The sequence below is a fragment of the Tamandua tetradactyla genome, chromosome 2 (genome assembly GCF_023851605.1).
Source record: "Tamandua tetradactyla isolate mTamTet1 chromosome 2, mTamTet1.pri, whole genome shotgun sequence".
NCBI classification, from domain to species: domain Eukaryota; kingdom Metazoa; phylum Chordata; class Mammalia; order Pilosa; family Myrmecophagidae; genus Tamandua; species Tamandua tetradactyla.
The window spans coordinates 55,415,337-55,437,406 of record NC_135328.1 but is presented as its reverse complement, the minus strand read 5'-3'; the positions used below and the strand labels follow the sequence as shown (position 1 = coordinate 55,437,406).

The 22,070-nt window shown below is 35.8% G+C and overlaps 1 protein-coding gene across 1 annotated transcript in view; it reads left to right on the top strand.

Moving 5' to 3' along the window:
- SETX (senataxin) overlaps positions 1-22,070 on the top strand; it is a 124,795-nt gene that overhangs the window by 82,959 nt on the left and 19,766 nt on the right. Inside the window, 6 exon segments of the mRNA XM_077147312.1 lie at positions 980-1,087; positions 4,159-4,346; positions 4,851-4,943; positions 6,739-6,903; positions 18,173-18,271; positions 20,785-20,872. Of these exon segments, the coding sequence (XP_077003427.1) occupies positions 980-1,087; positions 4,159-4,346; positions 4,851-4,943; positions 6,739-6,903; positions 18,173-18,271; positions 20,785-20,872 (741 nt within the window).

Below are 22,070 nucleotides of genomic sequence, written 5' to 3'. Positions count from 1 at the left end.
ATTCCTGGTGTCTGCCCATGCGAAAAAAAAGAAAAAGAAAATGAAGTTCTGATTCACTTAACAACATGGATAAACCTTGAAGACACTATATTGAGTCAAATAAGCCAGACACAAAAAGGCAAACGTGTATTATTTCACAATATGAAATAATTAGGAGAAGTGAACTCATAGAGATAGAGTCTAGAATATAGGTTACCAGGGGTTGGGTTGGTGATAGGGAATCGAGAGGTAATGTTTAAATTGTATAGAATTTCTACTTGGGTTGATTGTAAAGTTTTGGTAATGGATGGTAGTGATGATAGCATTGTCAGTATAATCGACGACGCCAAATTGTTATGTGGATATGCTTAAAAGGGGAAATGTTAGAACATATATATGTTACTAGAATAAAAATTGAAAGATAAAAGATAGGACTATACAACACAGTGACCCATATTGTGAACAATGAACTACAGGCAAATAGTACAATGATAAAAATGTTCTTTCATGAATTTTGGCAGATGTGCCACACCTGTGCAAGTTGGTAATGATAAGGAGTGGTTATATGGGAAAAAGAAGTACATGCTAATGTTCTATGAACTAAAGTTAATAGTGCAATTATAATGTTTCATCAGTTGTAACAAATGTATCACACTAATGAAAAGTGTTATAAATAGAGGGGTGGATATGGAACTTTGTAGTTTCTGCATGATTTTTCTGTAAAGCCACAAACTTCTCTAATTTAAAAAATTGAAGAAAGACAACATGTTTGAATTTTTATTTTAATTGTAGTGTTGGAAGCTTTTTTGTTTTTTATTTTTTAATTATTTTGTTTTTGCTTTTTAACCAAAGAAAATCCTTGTTTTTGATACTTGGTGCAAAAGAAAAAATGTACTTTTATTATTGGTTAGCATTGTTATGAATTAGAGAAACCATATATGGATAAATTAATAACAAAGATAATTAAAAATATTTCTCCATTCTATCTATACACCCTTAGGCTGGGCAGTCTTGTGAAGTGGAGACCCTTACTCCACTCATCCATCGTTGCAACAAGCTTATCCTAGTAGGAGATCCTAAACAGCTTCCTCCCACAGTCATTTCTATGGTAAGTTTTTTCCTTCACATTGCTTCAAGGAGGAAGAGGATTTTGTGGTTGTTGTTGTTAATTTTGTTTTATAGGGTCGCTAGGTCTCTTTCTTAGAAATTGTCAGTTCTTCTTTGGATAGAAAAGTAGGGAATGGCTAAGAAAAGGGAAGCACTGTTAGAGTCTTAAGTGAAAAATCTCTTAAATTGTATCTTTGCTGATAATTGTGCTTATGTATATCTGTGTAGCAAGAGCAGTATAATATTAGGAGCTAGAAGTATGACTTCTTTGCAGGTGACAGGCCTCTTCCTTTGGAAAAGGCAGTATCCACATATTTTAGGAATTATATCTGATTTATCTTTTCCTCATGTAAAAATATTTTAATTTGTTCATTTAATCACCATCATTGTACATCGTAGGCATTCCTAAACAATCTTTATCCTCTATCTTTCCTTCTGGTTTTGTACGTGCCCCCAGCCTTCTCCCGGTATCATGCTCACGTTCAGCTTCGTTCAATATACTTATATTATTGTGCTATAATCAGATAGTATTGTGCTGTCCGTTTCTGAACTTTTAGTCAGTCCTGTTGCGCAGTCTGTATTCCTTCAGCACCAGTTACCCAATCTCTGTCCTATTTCCTGATAACGTGTGTTCTTAAGGGCAATTCTCCAAATTCACTCATTGATGTTAGTTCATATCAGGACATTGAAAACATTGTACTGCGTGGTTAGCCAAAAACAGAAGAACAAATACTGTATGATCTCACTGATATGTAACTGATTTAAAATAAGTCATTTTATTTTATAAATCATTTTAACAATGCATACCAAAGCAGTAATAACAGAAAAACTTTAAAAGCAAGAAAAGTAATTCTAACTTCCTAACTGATTTATATTTAAATATGCACAAATTTGAGGAAAACATTATGAGGAGAAATTCTTTTTTGGAGTACATTTCCTATTTCAGAATTCTGTATTCTCTAGTATGCTCCTTATATCTTCTGAAAATGAAGGTGACATGAAAAGAAAAAGGGACTAGTTGTTTTGTTTTTTTTTAGCTTCACTAAAAATGGATTGCAGAAATGTTTATCAGAATCAGGATTCAAGATTTTGTTACTCTGAGTAAACCTATACCATGGTGATTTGGAAATTTAATACATTTTGTATTTTTAATTGATGTATAGATTAATTGTATAAATACAGAGAAATGGCCACATAAATATTCCCAAAAAGATAATTTTTAAAGCATTTTTGTTCAGTTGTAGAATGAATGCATATGTTTTTATTGTTATTGTTTTTTGACTTTAAATTATTTAAAATGATAGTGTAGTTCTTTGACACCTGAGCCCATGTACATGATCATAAGATGTAGCCCAGAAGTCAGTGAATGACAACCAGTGTCTATAAGGAAGAATTGCCTCAGATGGCTTTGTTCATGGAGAATAATGAAGAACAGCTTCCGTATAGCATTTGTTTAAATAATGCAATTTTTTAAATTTACTGATTTTTAACCCCTTGAAAGAATCTCAAGCATTAGTGGGCCTCAATTTTATTGGCTATTTTGGTGATTGATGAAAGTAACAAAAATGAAAAAATTTAGGATTTTTTATTGTTTCAAAAAAAAATTCAGTAAATAACTACAAACGCAATTCCCTCAACATATATTTCTAGCCACCTCTTTCTAGGAATATTTATTGTGATTTGTTCAGTGAGTATTTTAGCAGAGTTTCTGGGCATTTGTGTGTTCTTCTATTCATTTTTCAATATGTATTCTGTCAGCCTAATGTGAGGCACTTAAGTGCTAGGATTGTGACAGTAAAGAAAATAGAGAAAAATCTGTGCCCTCATGGATTTTACATTCTAGTGGGGAATAGATAGTAAATAAATAGGTTATTAAAATATAGTGTGTCAGATGGTTATAAGATATTTGTATACATATATGTTTACACATATATATAGGGTTTAGTTTAAAGTTGGGGCACTCATTCTGTGGAGAACTTGCCTTTTTCAGTCAGTGACTAGATCAAGTACATCCTTCCATGTCAGAACATAAAAATCTCTGTCATTTTGTAGCATGGACTTGGGTGTTTTTTTTTTAGTAGACATGTTTCCTCATAAAGTCACTTTTCTGTGTTCTCAAAAATAAGATTTAAAACTAGGTTTTAACTAACTTGAATAGATCAACTTTTGGGGATATAGGTAAAATCATCAAATGTCTACTACTAATATTTATTTAGTTACACATATTTATTTAAAACCACTTATATGAATACTTTTGTTACTTAAGAGGTAATGTTTATTTCCCCTCCCGCAATTTGTAAAGTAGGTTTATTCAGATGTTTCACATATATCTTTGACACCAGTGTCTTCTTAATCAGTCATGAAGATTATCTTAGTGCAGTTTTCAAAACTGCAGTTCTAGATTATTTAATATTTATCACTCTTTGAATCTTTGGATGGTATTGTGACTGAAAATTATATCCCAAGACCTAACTACCATAACATCAAGACAGATTTCTTCGTTTGTCTTTTAGGTCAGTGTGTTTTTCAAATTGCAGGTTGAAACCCATGGTTGGGTGTGTTAAATCAATTTTTAATAAATTGATTCTCTGTCTCTTTCACTAGGCTATAAGTTCTGTATGGTTTGATCTTACTTTAGCAGTCTCAACATCCTACAATATTGGTGCTCATTATTTATTAGATAGTGAGTCAATGAATAAATTGGTCTTTAAAAGGTTCACTTACGATTAGACTCAGCATTTCTAAATGTAAGATTACCTCGGAAGTAACTTAAAATTTGTGTTAAATTTTTTTGTTTCCTTTATTATAAATTCTTGCAGGTGATCTCTTGGCAATAGTTGTGGTCATTTAAGATAACTTTGTTTTCATACACAGTATTATATGAGTGCTCTAAATAAAGCACTTGGACTTATAGTCAGGTTGTTTGGAGGATTGGGGTCAGAAAATCTTTTGTTTTTGGTAATCTTAAGCCATCTGAACTTTGCCATGTATATATTAAAATGCAATAGTTTTTATCGTATTGGGAAAAGTATAAATGAATTTCTTGTAAGTTGTTGCTTTATTTTCACTTAGAAAGCACAAGAGTATGGCTATGACCAATCGCTCATGGCTCGCTTCTGCAAACTACTGGAAGAAAATGTGGAGCACAATGTAATTGGCAGACTACCTGTTTTACAGCTTACTATCCAATACAGGATGCATCCGGATATATGTCTCTTCCCTTCTAATTATGTTTATAACAGAAACTTGAAAACAAACAGGTGAATTCCATTTATTTCTTCTTAGTTCATTTTTTTGTAGGTTTGGCTGCTTAGGAAGAATAGTCATTTTACTGTGTTTGAGTCTTGTCATTAAAAGCATATATTGAGGTTTTTAAATTAATAAAGTTTTCTAATTACAAAAGCTAAATGTGTTTATTGCAACAAATGCAGCTAACCCTAAAAGAAGGAAAAAGTAACCAACAATATGCAACTTAAAATTAATTATTGGTAACATTTTGATATCTCTCCTTCCAGTCCTTTTTTTAAATATATGTATCTTTGCTTTTCATATTTTTGGAAAATACTCATAGCATACTTTACATGATGCCCTGTGGTTTGCTTATTTTACTTAGTATATCGTGAGTAGCTTTCCAGTCATAATTGTAATTTTTATTTACATAGCTCACTCTCCCTAATACAAGAATAAAAATAAAGCCACTAATAAAATATCTTATAACTCAATTTATATTCTGAATGAACGGCTGCTTTTTTTTTTTTTTACAGATTGACTGAAACCAATCGATGTTCATCAGACTGGCCATTTCAACCTTACCTTGTATTTGATGTCGGAGATGGTTCAGAAAGACGGGATAATGAGTATGTACCCTTTATTCAACCCTCCAGAAATGGTCCCAGAATTATTACATTATTTTTGTTCTGATTTATATTAAAAACATTTTCCATTAGCATCTTTTTGTCAAAGACTACAGTTAAAGCACTTTTCTCAATGTTTGGAACGTAGTCATTTCATATAATTGGGTTGGTAACTTCTCACATTACTCATATCTTTCTCTGTATATTTCAGCCTCTTAATTGTTCTTATTTATATAATGGAAATAATATTACTTAAAATGTGATAAGCACTTGAGTAGATATATGGTAAGATCATAGCAGTGAGCAAACCAGACACAATATCCTATTGAAAGGATATTGTAGTCTAATGGAGACAGACGTTAAACAAATAATTACCTAGCTAGTTACCAGCTGAGTAAGGTGCTTAGATTTAGCACCTTAGATTTAGTTAGATGAAGTATGAATGAGACTAATGATACAGAGACAAAGGGAGGACAAAAGTTTAATGATTTTGAGTTGTGAATGAGGCAAAGTGTTCAAGTGCTCCGGGAATGATGGCAAACAGGAGTGGTAGTTTTGCTAGATGGCAAAGACTTCATCAGAAGGACAAGGGTTCTTGTAAGAATATAGAGGAATAACAGTATAGAGGCAATATTGTTAGTACAGATATAACCCCCCACCTCTGTTTCATGAAGTATGAGGAAACACAGACTCTGCTTATGTATAATGAGAGGGCTGCAGAGCAGGTAGTATCCTTAGGTGGGATTCAGGTATTGGGTAGGTTATAGAGTCAAGGGGAGGGGGCGTATGGTGAAGAAATTAAAAATGCAGAGGAGTTGACCATGGGATTGCAATGCCAGAGGGAACAATGGAAAGATTTTAGATGGGCCAGTTGGAGTGGAGCAGAGAATTGAGATTTGAGCCCCAGAGGATAATGGGGATGGAAGGTCACAAGAGAAATGTTGATGAGAGAAGCTTAACCTAAGAGGTAACCAAGACAAATAAAGACTTCAGGAATGAAAGTTAGCTAGCTGACTAGTTATCAACATAGTATATCTTGAAATTAGGACAGTGGTTTTAAGACTATTAAAGCGAGACACATTCCTAAGGTAGCTTCAGGAATAAAAGTGTAAGTGCAGTGTGCGTACCCTCTTGTATGTTCATACTGGATTTGGTATGAAATGAGGGAACACATGTAATGTGGGCATAGCATTTGCTCTCCTGAGGTTGAGAGTGCAGGGTATGAGGCCAGAGACGAGAACAGTGAGACCATGGGCATAGTACCAGGTCTTAAGTTGTTCAACACCATGGTTCCTATCATTCACTTTTAGTCTGTGATGGCACTACCTTGGTTGTTTAATGCCTGAGCTACCTAACCAGTAATGTTGGCTCTTGCCTGGTCTCAGGCAGTGCTGGGAAATTAAGGAATATAATATATCTAAAGAACTTTTCTCAGTGTTTAGAACATATTAATTAATGTTTGCTTTCATTTATTAACACCTTCATTACCATAAATACTGTTGTTACTATTTTATATTATCCCCATTTTAACAGATGAAGAAATTGTTGCCTAAATCTCAGTTGACTCCATACTCTATGCTCTAGAGTATAACATCATGTTTCACTGGGCCTTATTTCTATAAACATATCCACATATATGATATTCATGGTCATTTTAATAGCCTCTTTAAGTGTGCCATTGGCAGAATGGTGAAACCTGCACACCTGCCCTTTACTGTAATTGAAAACGAATAAGTGGAACCTAAGTTAACCTTAAGACTTCCATTCATTTTTATTCTTTTTTCCCCCACTTGTTTAGCTCATATGTTAATATTCAGGAAATAAAGCTGGTGATAGAAATAATTAAGCTTATTAAAGACAAAAGAAGAGATGTTACTTTCCGGAACATTGGCATAATAACCCATTACAAGGCTCAGAAGACGATGATTCAGAGGGATTTGGACAAAGAGTTTGAGAGAAAAGGGTGAGACATTTTTCCAATTTTCCAGTTTTTCTGTTGAATTAAAAAAATGAGAGACAATAGAAAAAAGAAGGGGAAACTTAACTCTAAGGATGTTCTTAGACCTTGGAAAGTGCTGGTACAGCACACGGAGAACAGTAAGCTGATTTCTGTATGCTGTGATTGGTTTGTTGAGATCTTCTATTCTCAAGTCAGTAGAGGAAGTTCATGTGTTTCTAGAAATGTGTCCATTTCATCTAAATTGTCTAGTTTATTGAACATTATATAGTTCATAATATTCTCAGGATTTAAGATATTTCTTCAGGATCTGTGATTATGACCCATCTGTCATTTCTGGTTTTGTTTATTTGCATCTCTCTCTTTTTTTTCTTTGTTAGTCTAATCTAAGGGTCCATCAATTTTATTGATTTTTCTAATAAAAAAAAAATTTTGTTGATTCTTTCTATTTTATTGTTCTCCATTTTGTTTATTTCTGCTTTAATCTTTATTTCTCTTTTATTTGCTTTGGTATTAGTTTTCCATTCTTTCTCTAAATTCTCCAGGTGAGCAGTTAGGTTATCGATATCTTCTCATTCTTGTTTTTTGTTGTTGTTGTTTTATACATGGGCAGGCACCAAGAATTGAACCCAGTTCTTTGGCATGGCAGGCGAAAACTCTGCCACTGAGCCACGGTGGCCCACCCTCATTCTTGTTTTAATATCGCATTTAGGGTAGTTTCCCTCTCAGCACTGCCTTTGCCACATTCCATAAGTTCTGATATATTGTATTCTCATTATAATTTGTCTCCAGATATTTTTCAGTTTTTCTAGCAATTTCTTCTTTGAACCACTGATTACTTAAGAGTGTGTTGTTTTATCTCCAAATATTTTTTAAAGTTCTGGTTCTCTGGCAATTATTGATTTCCGGCGTCATTCAGTTGTAGTCTGAGAAAGGTGCTTTGGATCATTTCAATCTTACTAAATTCATAAAAACTCAGTTTGTGTCTCAGCATGTGAGAATGCTGGATGTGCACTGAAGAAGAATATGTATCCTGGTGTTAGGGGCATAGTGATCTATAAATGTCTGTTAGGTCTAATTCATTTATCAAATTATTAAGTTCTCTATTTACTTATTGATCCTCTGTCTGTTGTGTGTATTGAAGTCTCCCACTATTATTGTTGAAGCTTCTATAACTCCCTTCAGTGTGTGCTTTGGAGCTCCTGGATTAGGAGCATAAACATATATATATATGTGATTGTTATTTTCTCGTGGTGGATTGTCCCTTTTATTAATATATAGTGACCTTCCTTGTCTCTTATGATGTCTTTACATTTAAAGTCTATTTTATCTGATATTAGTGTAGCTACTCCTGCTTTCTTTTGGTTACAGTTTGCATAGAACATCTTTCTCCTTTAATCTAATTGTCCTTGAGTCTAAGATGCACCTCGTGCAAACAGTATATAGATGTATATATTTTTTGATCCATTCTGCCAAGCTGTATCTTTTAATTGGCGAGTTTAGTCTGTTAATGTTTAAAGTTATTACTGTAAAAGCAGTTCTTGAATCTACCATCTTATCTCTTAGTTTTTATTTGTCAGATCTATATATTTTTTTTCCCTTTCTCTTTCTATTCTTTAAATTACCATTACTGGTACTCTTCAGTGTCTGCTCTCCTCCAGATCTCCCTCTCGTCTTTTTTTTTTTAGCTGGCAGGATTCCTTTTAGTATTTCTTGTAGGGCTGTTCTCTTGTTGACTAATTCTCTTAGTCTTTGTTTGACTTTGAAGATTTTGATCTCTCCTTCAATTTTGCAGGACAACTTACCTAGATAAAGAATTCTTGGCTGGAAGCCTTTCTCATTCAGGTTCTTAAATATATCTTACCACTGCCTTCTTGTGGCTATTGTGCCTGTTGATTAGTCCGAACTCCTTCTTATGAGTTTTCCCTTGTATATAGTGGATTGCTTTTCTTGTGATGCTTTCAGGACTTTCTGTTTCTCTTCAACATTTGGTAGTTTGATTAGTATGTATCTTGGAGTAGGCCTATTTGGACTTACTCTATTTGGAGTTCATCTGGCCTCTTTAATTTGTGTACTTAGGTCTTTAAGAGTTGAGAAGTTTTCCCCATTATATCTTTTTTTTTTAGCATGGACAAGGCACTGGGAATCAAACCCAAGTCTCCAGCGTGGCAGGCAAAAACTCTGCCCGCTGAGCCACCATGGCCAACCCTCCCCAATTATATCTTAAACTAACTTTCCTGATCCTTTGCTCTTCTCTTACTCTGGGACTCCAGTGATTCTAATATTTGTGTGATTCTTGTCCATCATTTCCATTTTATCCATGTTTCTGGCCATTTGTTCTTTTGTGAGCTCTAATTCAATAGTTCTGTCTTCTGGCTAACTTATTCTTCCTTCTGCTCCTTCAAATCTATTATTGTGTGTCTGTAGTATTTTTCTAATTTCATCTACTCTATCATTCTGTGAGGGCTGCCATTTTTCTGTTTAATCTTTCTCATTATTCTTTATGTTCTTCTAGTGTCTTCCTGATAGCCTTTATTTCTTTATAAATATCCTTGAGTAGTTCCATATTCTGTGTCCCCTCTGATGTTTTAATTTGGTCATTTGGCTGTGCCATTTCTGCTTGGATCTTCACATGCTTTATGATTTTCTGTTGTTTTGGGGACATTTGATTATTATAATAAGGTTATTTTGCAAGCTGGTTTCCATCACTTGTTTAAAGTTTTTGTATTTACTTGGTTTTGCATTGAGGGTTTTCTTTTGCCCTTGGTTTGTCAGTAATTTCCCACCAAATCAAGGTCTGGATCTCATGTAGGGGCTAAAATTTTAGTTGCGAGTCTGTTAAAAACTAGACTGGCGTACATGAGTTACCTCAGTGGCAGAATACCCACCCACCATGTGGGAGACCCGGGCTTGATTCCTGAACCATGCACCCTCCCCCGATTTTTTTTTAAATAAATTATATAATAAAAATATGAATTAAAAATCAACAACAACAAAAAATACGCTTCACCAGTAGTAGGCCTCAAAGTCAGAAGGAGAAACCCCAAGATATATTGGGAATGAACTCATACTGGTTCCTACAGAAGGGAAAACAAAAATAAAAATTAAAGAATATTTTAAATTTAAAGTAATTAATAAAATAAAATAGGATAAAAATATAAGAAAAAAGGAAAAATCAATAAAAATGCAAATGCATCATAACAATATATATAAATTAAAAATACTACTAGTAATAAAGAATATATATATATAAAATATATATTGAGGGGGAAAGGAGGGAAAAAAGGCAAATACAAAAACCTAAGGAGATAGGAAGTCAGGCTGCCTACATTTACTGTGTTCCTCTAGCAGGTGACACTCCCAAGGTAGCGCCCCTCTCTCTTCTGTCTCCTGCAAGAATCGGCTGGAGAGATTGTGTGAACGGGCGGGAGGTGGGGGAGTGGTGCTCTGGTGGAATGGCTAGGGGAAAGCAACAAACCTACAGCAGTGTGCCCAATGAGACAGCTGTTTGTGACACCCAGCTGGGTGACCACTTCCAGCACCCGTGGGCGCTGCTCTTCGTGGCAGACATCCGGCCTGCCTCCAGGGTCCCCATGGGCATTGCCAACTGTGGATCTGCTCAGGGAGGTTTTCCTAGCCAACAGTTGGAGCAGGTTAAAGCAGAGGGAGGTTAGCTTCCTCCAGTCTGCACCTCCCTGCATGCCACCATCCTACCCCGGTGGGGGTCCCTGTCAGTGACCCACCCTTCTCTCCCCATCTCTCCCCCCTAAAACACTCTGAAGAAGCTTCTCAATCACTTACTCTTCAGGACTGTAGTCCTGGTCATTCTTTCCCCATCCCCTATCTTGTCCCATGGAGCAAGGGTTACTTCCATCCACCCTATTCCACTATTTTCCCAGAAGATTCTGGATTGTTTTTTTATGACAGAAAATATTGCAACATGTTTTATGCTAACAGGAAGGATTCCCCCTACCCCCTACCTCCCACCATCCCCCCAGCAAAGGAGAACCTGGAGGTGAGGGGTTGCACAGTCAGCAGTGGTGGGAGGTGAAGATCATGTTTTTTTTCTCTTTCCTCAACAGTAAATTAAAGATTAAATATTGGAACTCCCTCAGCTAAAAATTTCTTAACCTAAAGACAGATTACCAAAACGGACTCAAGAACAAATAGAAAATTGAATAGACCTAACCAATTAGAGAGTTGAGTTAGTAATCAAAAAACTTTCATCAAAAAAAAAGCCCACAACCAGATGCTTCAGTGATACTTCTACCAAACATTTAAAGAAGAATACCACCCATTCTCAAATTGTTTCAGAAATAGAAAGAGGAAGGAGCACTTCCTAACTCATTCCTATGAGGCCAGAATTACTCCAATACCAAAGCCAGATAAAGGCATCATAAGAAAAACTTCACACCAATATCCCTTACAAAATATATATGTAAAAATCTTCAACAGAATGCAGCAAACTAAATCTAGCACCATGTAAAGAAGGATTATATACCATGACCAACTGGGGTTTATCCCGGTAATGCAAGGTTGGATCAGTATATGAAAGCCAATTGATATAATACATCATATCAGTAGAATGAAAGCAGGAAACCACATGATCATCTTGGTAAACACAGAAAAAGTATTAGGCAGAACCTAGCACCCTTCTATGATAAAAACATTCAACAGACTAGGAATAGAAGGGAAATTTCTCAACCTGATTGAGGGCATTTATGAAAATCCTGCTACTAACATCGTACTCATTGGTAAGACTAAAAATTTTCCCCATAAAATCAGGAACAAGACAAAGTTATCCATTCTCCTTCTAGTCAGCCTTGAACTGGAAGCTCTGTTTAGGGTAGTATGGCAAAAAAAATGAAGTGAAGGCATCCAGAATGGAAAGGAAGCAGTAAAACTATCTTTTTGTGGATGACATGATCTTATTTGAAGAAAATGTTATAAGTAGCCACACACACACACACACAAAAAAACAAAAACATTAGCCCTGATAAACCATTTCAGCAAAGTTGTGGAATATAAGAGCAATTTACAAACTATACGAATCAATGTATTTTTATATGCTACTAATGAACAGTCCAAAAAAGAAATGAAGAAAATTCCATTTGCAGTAACATCAAAAAGAATAAAATACTTAGGAATAAATTTAACCAAAGAAGGTGAGAGTGATTTACTGAAAACTGGAAAACATTATTGAAATAAAGAAGGTCTAAAACATGGAAAGACAGCACATACATGGATCAGTGCAATCTCTATCAGAATTCCAACTGTCTTTTTTTAAAGAAGCTGATCCTAATATCTGCATGAAAATGGAAAGTACCCTAAATTGCCAAAACAATCTTTAAGGCAGTAGGGGAGGGGCGCACGGGTGAGGAGGAACCCTGGGCAGTCAAACTGCCTGACTATTTTGGATGTTTGGGCCGCGACAGTAGAATTCCGTGTTGTGGATGGCAGGTTACCTTGTTCCAGTTCCTTGCAGTCATAGCATGCCCCCTAGGAATCTGGGATCCCCAGCAGGCTTGCTTAGAGAAGCTGTGGCCTCCCCCCAGAGCTTGGTCCCGGAGAGCCCTACCCCACGCCTCCGTCGGTGAAGAACTGCCAGGCTGAGCCTCGGAGAAGCAGGCCAGGGCCTTCTAGGGCCTTGGGCTTGGGGACTTGTGGAAGATGAGCTGGCTCTTTACCCTAACCAAGAGCACCTCCTCCACCTCAGGTGGGTCCCCCAGTGGCCTCACCAGACTTCAGCAGCAGAAGCAGGAGCTTTTCGAATCCCTCCAGAACTCACACTCCAGATTTGAAAGTTAGTTGATTCCTCAGGCTCCTGAACATAATCATAGAGATAGAAGGCAAAATGAACTTGAGCAGCATTTAAATGGAAGCAAGCAAAATTACTGATTTTGGAAAAGTCAGCATGTCTTAGAGGAATGAAAGCTTTATAATCAAACTGTCCTGGATTGAATTCTGTCTTTGACATATCTGACCTCTTAGCAAGTTACCAACTTCTCTGAGACTCCAGTTCCCATAGTAAAATCAGAAATTGTAATTCCTGTTCAGAATTGTAGATATTTAAGTAATATATGTGAAACATTCAGAAGAGTATCTGACGCATAGTAAGTATATGGCAGTAGACATATGACAAATCACATTCCTTCTTTCCATTGCATATAACCAGCGGGCCTGGAACCTCTGCCTCTTAGCTTTCATGCTTTTAGCCAGCTTATTATTTCTGAATCTCTCACAAGCCTGCCTGCAGACTTTTTGTCTGTGGTAGGACAATTCTGATTCCATTCAGAAAGCAATCCATTCCAGGGAGTGAGTTTCTTCACAGATGATCCTTACTCACGTTAAGGATTTGGGGCATAATAAAGAACCTAGAATATTACCTGGCATGCAGTAGATGGTTCAGTAAATGGCCATTGTTATTGTATTTTATTTTTGTATCTTTAAAATAATAATGCCAATCTCCATAGTCTTTACAGATTGTTTCACTGTTCTGTGTTGCTGCCTGGATACCATTGTACTTTCTGATTCCCAAAATGTTTAAATATATAACCCCCTCAGAGAGCCTGTGATTATATAGTGCTCTTCCTGATAGCTGTTAAGTTTAATCCCTTACTCACAGCTAAAGACATTCTCCCCTCGACTCATGGGTTTCTGCGTAGGCTCAATTCCATGCTTTTCTTTCTGTAGATTACACTGTCAGTTCATAAGGACTAACATACCAAACTTGATAGCGTCACAGACTGAAAATGAAAGGTGTTTTAACCCGTATACTGTTGTTTTTAAAAAAAAAAGGATTCATTGCTGTGATGGTTTGAAACTGTGTGGACTCTAGAAAGACATATTCTTAAAGTTAATCCATTCCTTTAGGTGTTAACCCATTGCAGGTAGGACCTATGAGGAGGCTACTTTAGTTAAGGTGTTACCTACTCATTCAGGATAGGTTTTAACCCTCTTACTGGAGCCCTCTATAAGTGGAATGAATAGAGAGGAAAGGAGAATGAAAGACACGTGTGTGCGGGCTGTGGCAGCAAGAGGCTGAAAGCCATGAAACCCAGAAGAGAAGAGATAAGTCAGATACCACCGTATGCATTGCCATATAACAAAGGAGCCAAGGATTGCCACCAACCAGTCTTGAAGAAAGCATAGTCTTGATGATGCCTTGATTTGGACATTTTCTAGGACTATAACTGTAAGTGAATAAATTCCCATTGCATAATCTGGGGGGAAAAACCCCACAGTCTTTCAAATGAAAGACAGAGCTTGAAGACTTACACTTCCTATTTTAAAACTTAAACCCAACTACAATAATCAAGGCAGTGTAGTACTGGCATGAGGATAGACATAGACCAATGAAATATAACTGAGAGTCTAAAGATAAATCATTTGATGAATCGATTTTCAATAAGGATGCCAAACCATTCAAAGAGGAAAGCATAGTCTTTTCAGCAGATCGTGCTGGGTCAGCTGCATATCCCCATGCCAAAGAATAAATTTGGATTCCTGCCTCAAATCACATACAAAAAACTATACTCAAAAATGAGTTAAGACCTAAATGTAAGAGCTGAACATATAAAACTCTTGGAAGAAAACATAGACGTAAAACCTCTGTGACCTTGGAATAGGTAGTGGTTTTTTAGCTGTAATACCAAAAGCAGTAGCAACCAAAGAAAAAAATAGATAAATTGAAGTTATCAGATAGCTTTTATATTTGAAAGAACCTGTTCAAGAAAGTGAAAAGACAGTCTACAGAATGTGAGAAAATATTTTCAAATCATATCTGATAAGGGTCTTTTATCTAGACTATATAAAGAACTTTCACAACAGTAGAAAGTCAACCCAATTTAAAAATGTGCAAAGAATTCTAATGGACATTTTTCCAAAGAAGATATACAAATGGCCAATATGCACATGAAAAGATGTTCAAACATCATTTACCAGGGAATGCAAATCAAAACCTCAATGAGATACCACTTCATACCCACTAGGATGGCTATTAAAAAACAAAACAAACTAACAAGTGTCAGCAAGGATGTTGTGAAATCAGAACTCTTACACATTGCTGGTGGGATTGTAAAATGCTCTATCTGCTATAGAAAACAGTTTGGTGATTTCTCAAAAACTTAAACATAGAATTACCGTGTGACGCAGCAGTTCACTCCTAGGTATATACTCAAAAGAAATGGACACATATACCCACACAAAACTCGTGCATCAATGTGCATAGCAGCATTGCTCATAATAGCCCCAATGTGGAACTACCTCAGGGCCTATCAGCCAATGAATGCAAAAATAAAATGTGGTATATCCATACAATGGAATGTTCAGCCACAAAAAGGAATGAACTACCATTACATGTTATAATGTAAATGAACCTTAAAAACATGCTAAATGAAGGAAGCTAGGCACAAGAGGCCTCATGTTATTTGATTCTATTTATATGAAATTGCCAGAATAGGCAATAACATAGAAACAGAAATTAGTGTTTTCCAAAGGATGGGGGAAAGGAAATTGGACCTGACTATGCATACAGGTATGGGATTTGGGGGGGGGGGAGGTGATGCAAAATGTTCTGGAATTAGATAGTGGTGATGGTTACACAATATAGGAAATATATTAAAAGCCACTAAACTACCCACAGCTAACATCATAATTGTGAAAGACTGAAAGCTTTCCCCTTAAGATCAGGAACATGTCCACTGTCACCACTCTTAATTCAACTTTGTGGTAGAAGTCCTAGCTATAATAATTAGGCTAGAAAAAGAAAGAAAAGATATCCAAATAGGAAAAGTAGTAGTTAAACGTTCACTATTTGTAGATGACATGATTATATATTTAGAAAGTCCTGAAAAATCCACAACAAAACTACTAGAGTTAATAATTGAGTTCAGAGAATTGGCGACATACAGCTTCAACATGCGGAAGCCAGTAGAGTTTCCATACACTAGTAATGAGTGCTCTCAGGAAGAAATTTTAAAAATTCTGTTTATAACAGCAGCTAAAAGAAACATAGGAATAAATTTAACCAGTTATGTGAGGGACTTATTTCTGAATAGAAAACTACAAAACACTGCTAAGAGAAACCAAAGAAGACCTAAAAAATGGAATGAAATTCCATGTTCCATTTATTTTCAATTTAAATAATTTAAATTTGGAAATTAAATATAGTCAAGATGTCAGTTCTACCCAAATTCATTTACAGTTTCAGTGCAATCCTAATCAAAATTCCAGTGGCATATTTGAAGAAATGGAAGAGCTAATCATTCAATTTATCTGGAAGGGTAAGAGGCCCCAAATAGCCAAAAACATCTTGAAAAAGAACAAAGTTGAAGGACTCATATCACTTTAAAGCATGTTAAAAAGCTATAGTGGTCAAAACAGTATGGTACTAACAAAAAGATAGAAGTATTGACCAATGAACCTAATTGAGAGTTCAGAAATAGACCCACACATTTATAGTCACTTGATTCAGCAAGGCAGCCAAGTCCACTCAGCTGTCTCTTCAACAGTGGTGCTTGAAGACCTGGATATCCATATCCAAAAAAATGAGAGGACCCCTATCTCACACCTTATACAAAAATTAACTCAAAATGGATCAAAGACCTAACTGTAAGAGACATGACCATAAAATTCGAAGAAAATGCATGAAAGTATCTTCAAGATCTTGTGGTAAGCAGAGGTTTCTCAGACTAGACACCCAAAACACATGCAGCAAAAGGAAAAATAGATAAATGGACTTCCTCAAAAATAAACTTGTGCATCAAAGGACTTTGTCAAAAGGCAGCCTACTTGTTGGAAGAAAATATTTGAAACCACATAACCAAAATATATATCCAGAATATATGAAGAAATTCTGCAGCTGAGCAATATAAAGGCAAACATCCAACTGAAATATGGGCAAAAGACTTTGAATAGGCTGTTTTCCAAAGAGGAAATACAATTGGCTAAAAAGGACAGGAAAAGATGCTCACCCTCACCAGCTGTCAGAGAAATGCAAATCAAAACCACAATGAGATATCATTTCACACCTGCTAGAAAGGCCGTTATCAAAAAGCAATAAACTACAAGTGTTACAATGTGTAGAAATACAAATACTATATACTGCTAGTGGGAATGTAGAATGGTGCAGCCTGTGGAGGGCAGTTTGGCTGTTTCTCACAAAGGTAGGTATAAAACTGCTATATGACCTGGGAATCGCATTACCAGGTATATGCTCAGATGAACTGAAAGCAGGGACACGTACAGACAGTTGCACACTGATGTCCATAGTGGCATTATTCACAGTTGACAAAAGTTGGAAACAGCCCCAATGTCCATCAGCCAATGAATACATAAACAAAATGTAGTATATACGTATGATGACAATTAAGTCCTGAAGCATGCAACAACATGAATAAACCTTGAAGACATTATGTTGAATGAAATAAGTCAGAATTTAAAGGACAAATATTGTATGATCTCATGCATATGAACTAATTATAGTAAGTAATCTCATAGAGTTAAAATCTAGAATACAGCTTGCCTGGAAATAGAATATAGAGAATGGGGAGCTGATGTTTAGTGTGTGCAGAATTTTTCAGTAGAATTTAAATATTTGAAAATGAATAGAGGTAGTGGTAGCACAATATTAAGGTGAGTGTAGTTAACAGCACTGAATTATGAGTGTGAGTGTAGTTGAAAAGGGAAATTTAGTGTTGAATATGTCACTAAAAGGAAGGGTATACATGAAACTGTATAACACAGTGTACCCTGTGGTGGATGATGATGGCGATTAATAGTACAAAAATAAAAACGTTCTTTCAAGAACTAGAACAAATGTACATCACTATTACAAGCAGTTAGTAATAGAGTGGTAAATGGGAAAAATACATCTAAAGCAAGCAGTGGGCTTTAGTTAACAGTAATATTTTAATACTCTCTCATCAACAGTAACAAATGTACCACGCCAATGCTAGGTGTCAGTGTTAGTGGAGGATAAGGGGCATGGGATGTTTTTGGGTTTTGTTTTGTTTGGAGTAAAGAGAATGTCCTAAAATTGATTGTGGCGATAAATGGACAACTGTGTGAAACTGTGAACCATTGATTGTATAAGACATGTATGTATGTCAATATAACTGCTTAAAAAAAGCAAGGAACTCTACACTTTAAAATGGGGAATATTACGTGAATTATATCAACTTTTTAAAGTGTTTCTAAGAAGTACTACTGTATAAACGTGTGTATTTAATATTTATCTTATTTTTTCTAAACTTGTTTCCTTTTTTGTACATAGGCCAGCAGAAGTGGATACTGTGGATGCATTCCAGGGTCGTCAGAAGGACTGTGTTATTGTTACATGTGTCAGAGCAAATGCCATGCAAGGCTCGATTGGGTAAGTAATTAATTTTTTATTTTGTTTGAAATCCAGAATTAGATCCTTTATCTATCGCTGTTAGAGAACACCATAATTTGCTTTTGTTAAAATTTTTTTATAAAGACGTGTGCAATATCATGTAATTTTGTTCCCTTAGGTTGTGAACTAGATTCTTTTCTTTGTACCTTATCTATTAAATTTATCTCATTTCACAGTATACCTTATTTAATAAGAGTGAAATAAGTAATGGGATCAAGTACATTTTGCATGTTACTCTCACATGGTATGTATCATATACTGTATCATATAGTATATCATACAGTGGTTTTTCCTTTTCTCTCTGTTTTTCTGCTTTGTCTAAGTTTGCTATTCTTAGCTCCTGATGGTTTACTTACTAAATAGGCTAAGGACGTGTTATATGGGCAACACTCAGAAAAATCCCTGAGTCTCAGGGCCCGAGACTCTCATATGATTACTTCCTTTTCATGAGAAGGTGAAATTTACAGGTTGTCAGTTTTTTTAATTGTCCTTTAAAAAAATAGTAATTTATTTCTGCCCCTTCCTAGAAATGGACTGGAAAGACAAAAGGAGGCCACTTATATCTGGACCATTTTTTGAATAGTACACTGTTGGGCTAATTTGAAATTTTACCTTAATCATATACCAGTTGAATTTCTGAACACTTTTTAGATCTATTGATATATTTGCCTGAGCTGATTGTATATTTTGACACTAGTTCCAGATTTTTTTTTCGTTTACTTTTTCTTTTGGCTTAAAACAATAGCAATTTGTCATCCCACAGTTTCTATGGATCAGGAATTTGGGGTTACCTTTGCTGGTTGATTCTGACTCAGAAAATCTCATGAGATTGCAGTAAGAATGTTGACCAGGGCTGCAGTCATCTTAAGGCTGGAATGGGATAGAAGATCCCCTTCAAAGATGGTTGACTCATTCATATGTCTGGCAATTTGGTTCTGTCTGTTGGAAGGAGGCCTCAGTTCTTTCTCACGTGAATCTCTCCACAGAGATTGCTGGGTGTCATCACAGCATGGTAGCTGTGTTCCTACAGACAGGCAGTCCAAGAGAGAGCAAGCAGGAAGCCAGCCAGTAGACCTCTTCAGTAGTCTGTTGGTCACACAGGCTAGCCATGATGTAGTGTGAAAGGGAAGTACACAAGGGTATGAATACCTGGAAGGTGAGGATTGCTGGGGCCACCTTGCTGGCTGTCAAGCACAACTCTATCTACAAGCTCATACCAGGAACCTAGGAGTCATCACTGATACCCACCTTTCCTCCTTCACCACCTCAGTCAATACCAGGTCCAGTCTGCCACATCTATACCTGACTCTAATTACCACTCTAATCCAAGCTACCATTATCTCTTGTCTATTCTACTGTACAACCTCTAGACTGTTATCTTTTCTGCTATCACTCACTTTCTACGCAGACATCATTGATCTTTTAAGAATGCAAATAAGGGCAGGCCACGGTGGCTCAGCAGGCAAGAATGCTCGCCTGCCATGCCAGAGGACCCGGGTTCGATTCCCGGTGCCTGCCCATGTAAAAAAAAAAAAAAAAAAGAGAGAATGCAAATAAGCCCCTGGTAACTGTCTCTTTGAAGTCTGCTGCTTCTAGGTATTTCACGTAAGGAAGATCATACAGTATTTGTCTTTTTGTGTCTGGTTTATTTCACTCAGCATGGTGTCTCTAAGGTTCATCCATATGGTACTATGCATCAGAACTTCATTCCTTTTTATAATTGAATAATATTCCATCTGTGGACATACCACATTTTATTTATCCACTCTTCTGATGATGGACACTTTCGTTGCTTCCACCTTTTGGCTGTTATGAATTATATTGCTATAAACACAGGTGTGCAATATCTGTTTAAGTCTCTGTTTTCAGTTCTTTGGGATATATACCAAGAAGTGGGGTTGCTGTGTTATATGGTAATTCCATTTTCAGCTTTCTGAGGAACCACCAAACTGATTTCTACATTGGCTGCCCTGTTCTAAAGTTCCCACCAGCAGTGAATAAGGGTTTTTATTTCTCCATATTCTCTCCAACACTTACTGTTTTTTTCTGTTTTTTTAATAATAGCCATCCTAGTGGGTGTGAAGTATCTCCACAATATTTTAATAATCTTTAATGTATTTAAATTTAAGAGTAATTGATGTAATATCAATTTTTTAGGATGATTTTTAACCCTTAAAAATCATATTTATACCTTAAAAATTTCTAGTGTCTCATCCAAGTCAAATAGGAAATTGAGATGCATTAGTCTGAAGATTGATGTTGAGTAGGAAAGAATTAGGAGTTTGGTTTACTGTTTTAATGAAGTTGCTTCTTTGCCAGATGCCCATGTTGGTAGAAAACATGAGAAAGCACTGTAACTTTGAAAGAAGTCGAAGGAGCTCTAGAAAAACTATCTGAAAACGCTGTCTGTGTTTCACCTACACCAGTGTGTGAAGTCATTCCGTACACAAAAATAGTGTTTTTGTTTTTGTTTTTTTTAAATAACTGCCTAGATTCCTGGCAAGTTTGCAGAGATTGAATGTCACCATTACACGAGCCAAGTACAGCCTCTTCATCCTTGGACATTTGAGGACCCTAATGGTATGTATGTACCTTCTTGGGCACCAGAGCACTCTTAAGTCCCAATTGTTTTGGTTTAAAGTATTGTTTTTGTTTTCCATCAAAATGGAAATGATTTCTGGGTTGCAAAATAATGCTCTTCTTTCTCATGGTTGTTATGTCCTCTAAAAACATCTTCTTTGAAACCCTAATACATATAAACCACACAGCCTTTCTCAGCCCAAAGCCCAAATACCCAAAAGAGACTCTCAAGATAACTTTTAAAATTTTTGTAGTTATATCTGTATATAATTAACAATATTATTAGGAGCGTATATGAATGCATGTGTAACATTAGAATATATCTAAATGCATGCTTGTAAAACATTAGAGCATATATGTTCTAATGCATGTAAAATGTTGGAACAGCACAAGAGTGTGCTCTAAGTTTTTCTTTTTTGACAATAGCATTAATACTCTCTCCAGAGAGAGCAGTACAGTTAGTGCAATCAGAGGTCCTATGTCAATATAGATTCTTCCCTTCTAGAAGATGTATATGTTTACATCTTTAGTGAACAAATGGTACAACTTAAGACAGTGATATCTCAGCTATATTTAGTACATATTCACTGTTGTCTCCTTAGTAGTGATACTTTTCACTTTTTCTAACTTTTCTTTTTTAACTTAAGTCATTGGTTATCTCAAGAGTGACCATGCTACATCAGACCTATTTTTTTGTTTTGTATTTTGTGTGCTGTATGTTTGGGGTCACATTTCATTCTTTTTCCATGTGCATATCCCCATATTTCAGCACCATTTGTTGAATTTTTGTTGGTTGGTTTTTCACTTGTTTGCTTGTTTGTTCGTTTGGAAAGTGCATGGGCCAGGAATTGAACCTGGGTCTCCAACATGTAGGCGAGAATTCTACCACTGAACTACCCTGACACCCACAGAAGACCTGTTTTTAATGACGTTATTCTAGAATTTTTTTCTTTCCAGATGATGATTGAGAAGCTAATAAAAAATGGTACCAGGTATCATAACAGTAATAGAATTTGCTGTTTCCTGGGTTTTATTTTACACTTTTTTTCCCCAAAATTATAACTGTTTTTTTACTTTTTTTAACAGAGTGTGCTAGATATCCTAATTTTGTTCAGATGACTGCAGAACCTGGAAAAGCTATTCCTGCTATTGATGCATAACATACGACTATTGGTCTTTTTATATAAATATAAATTAT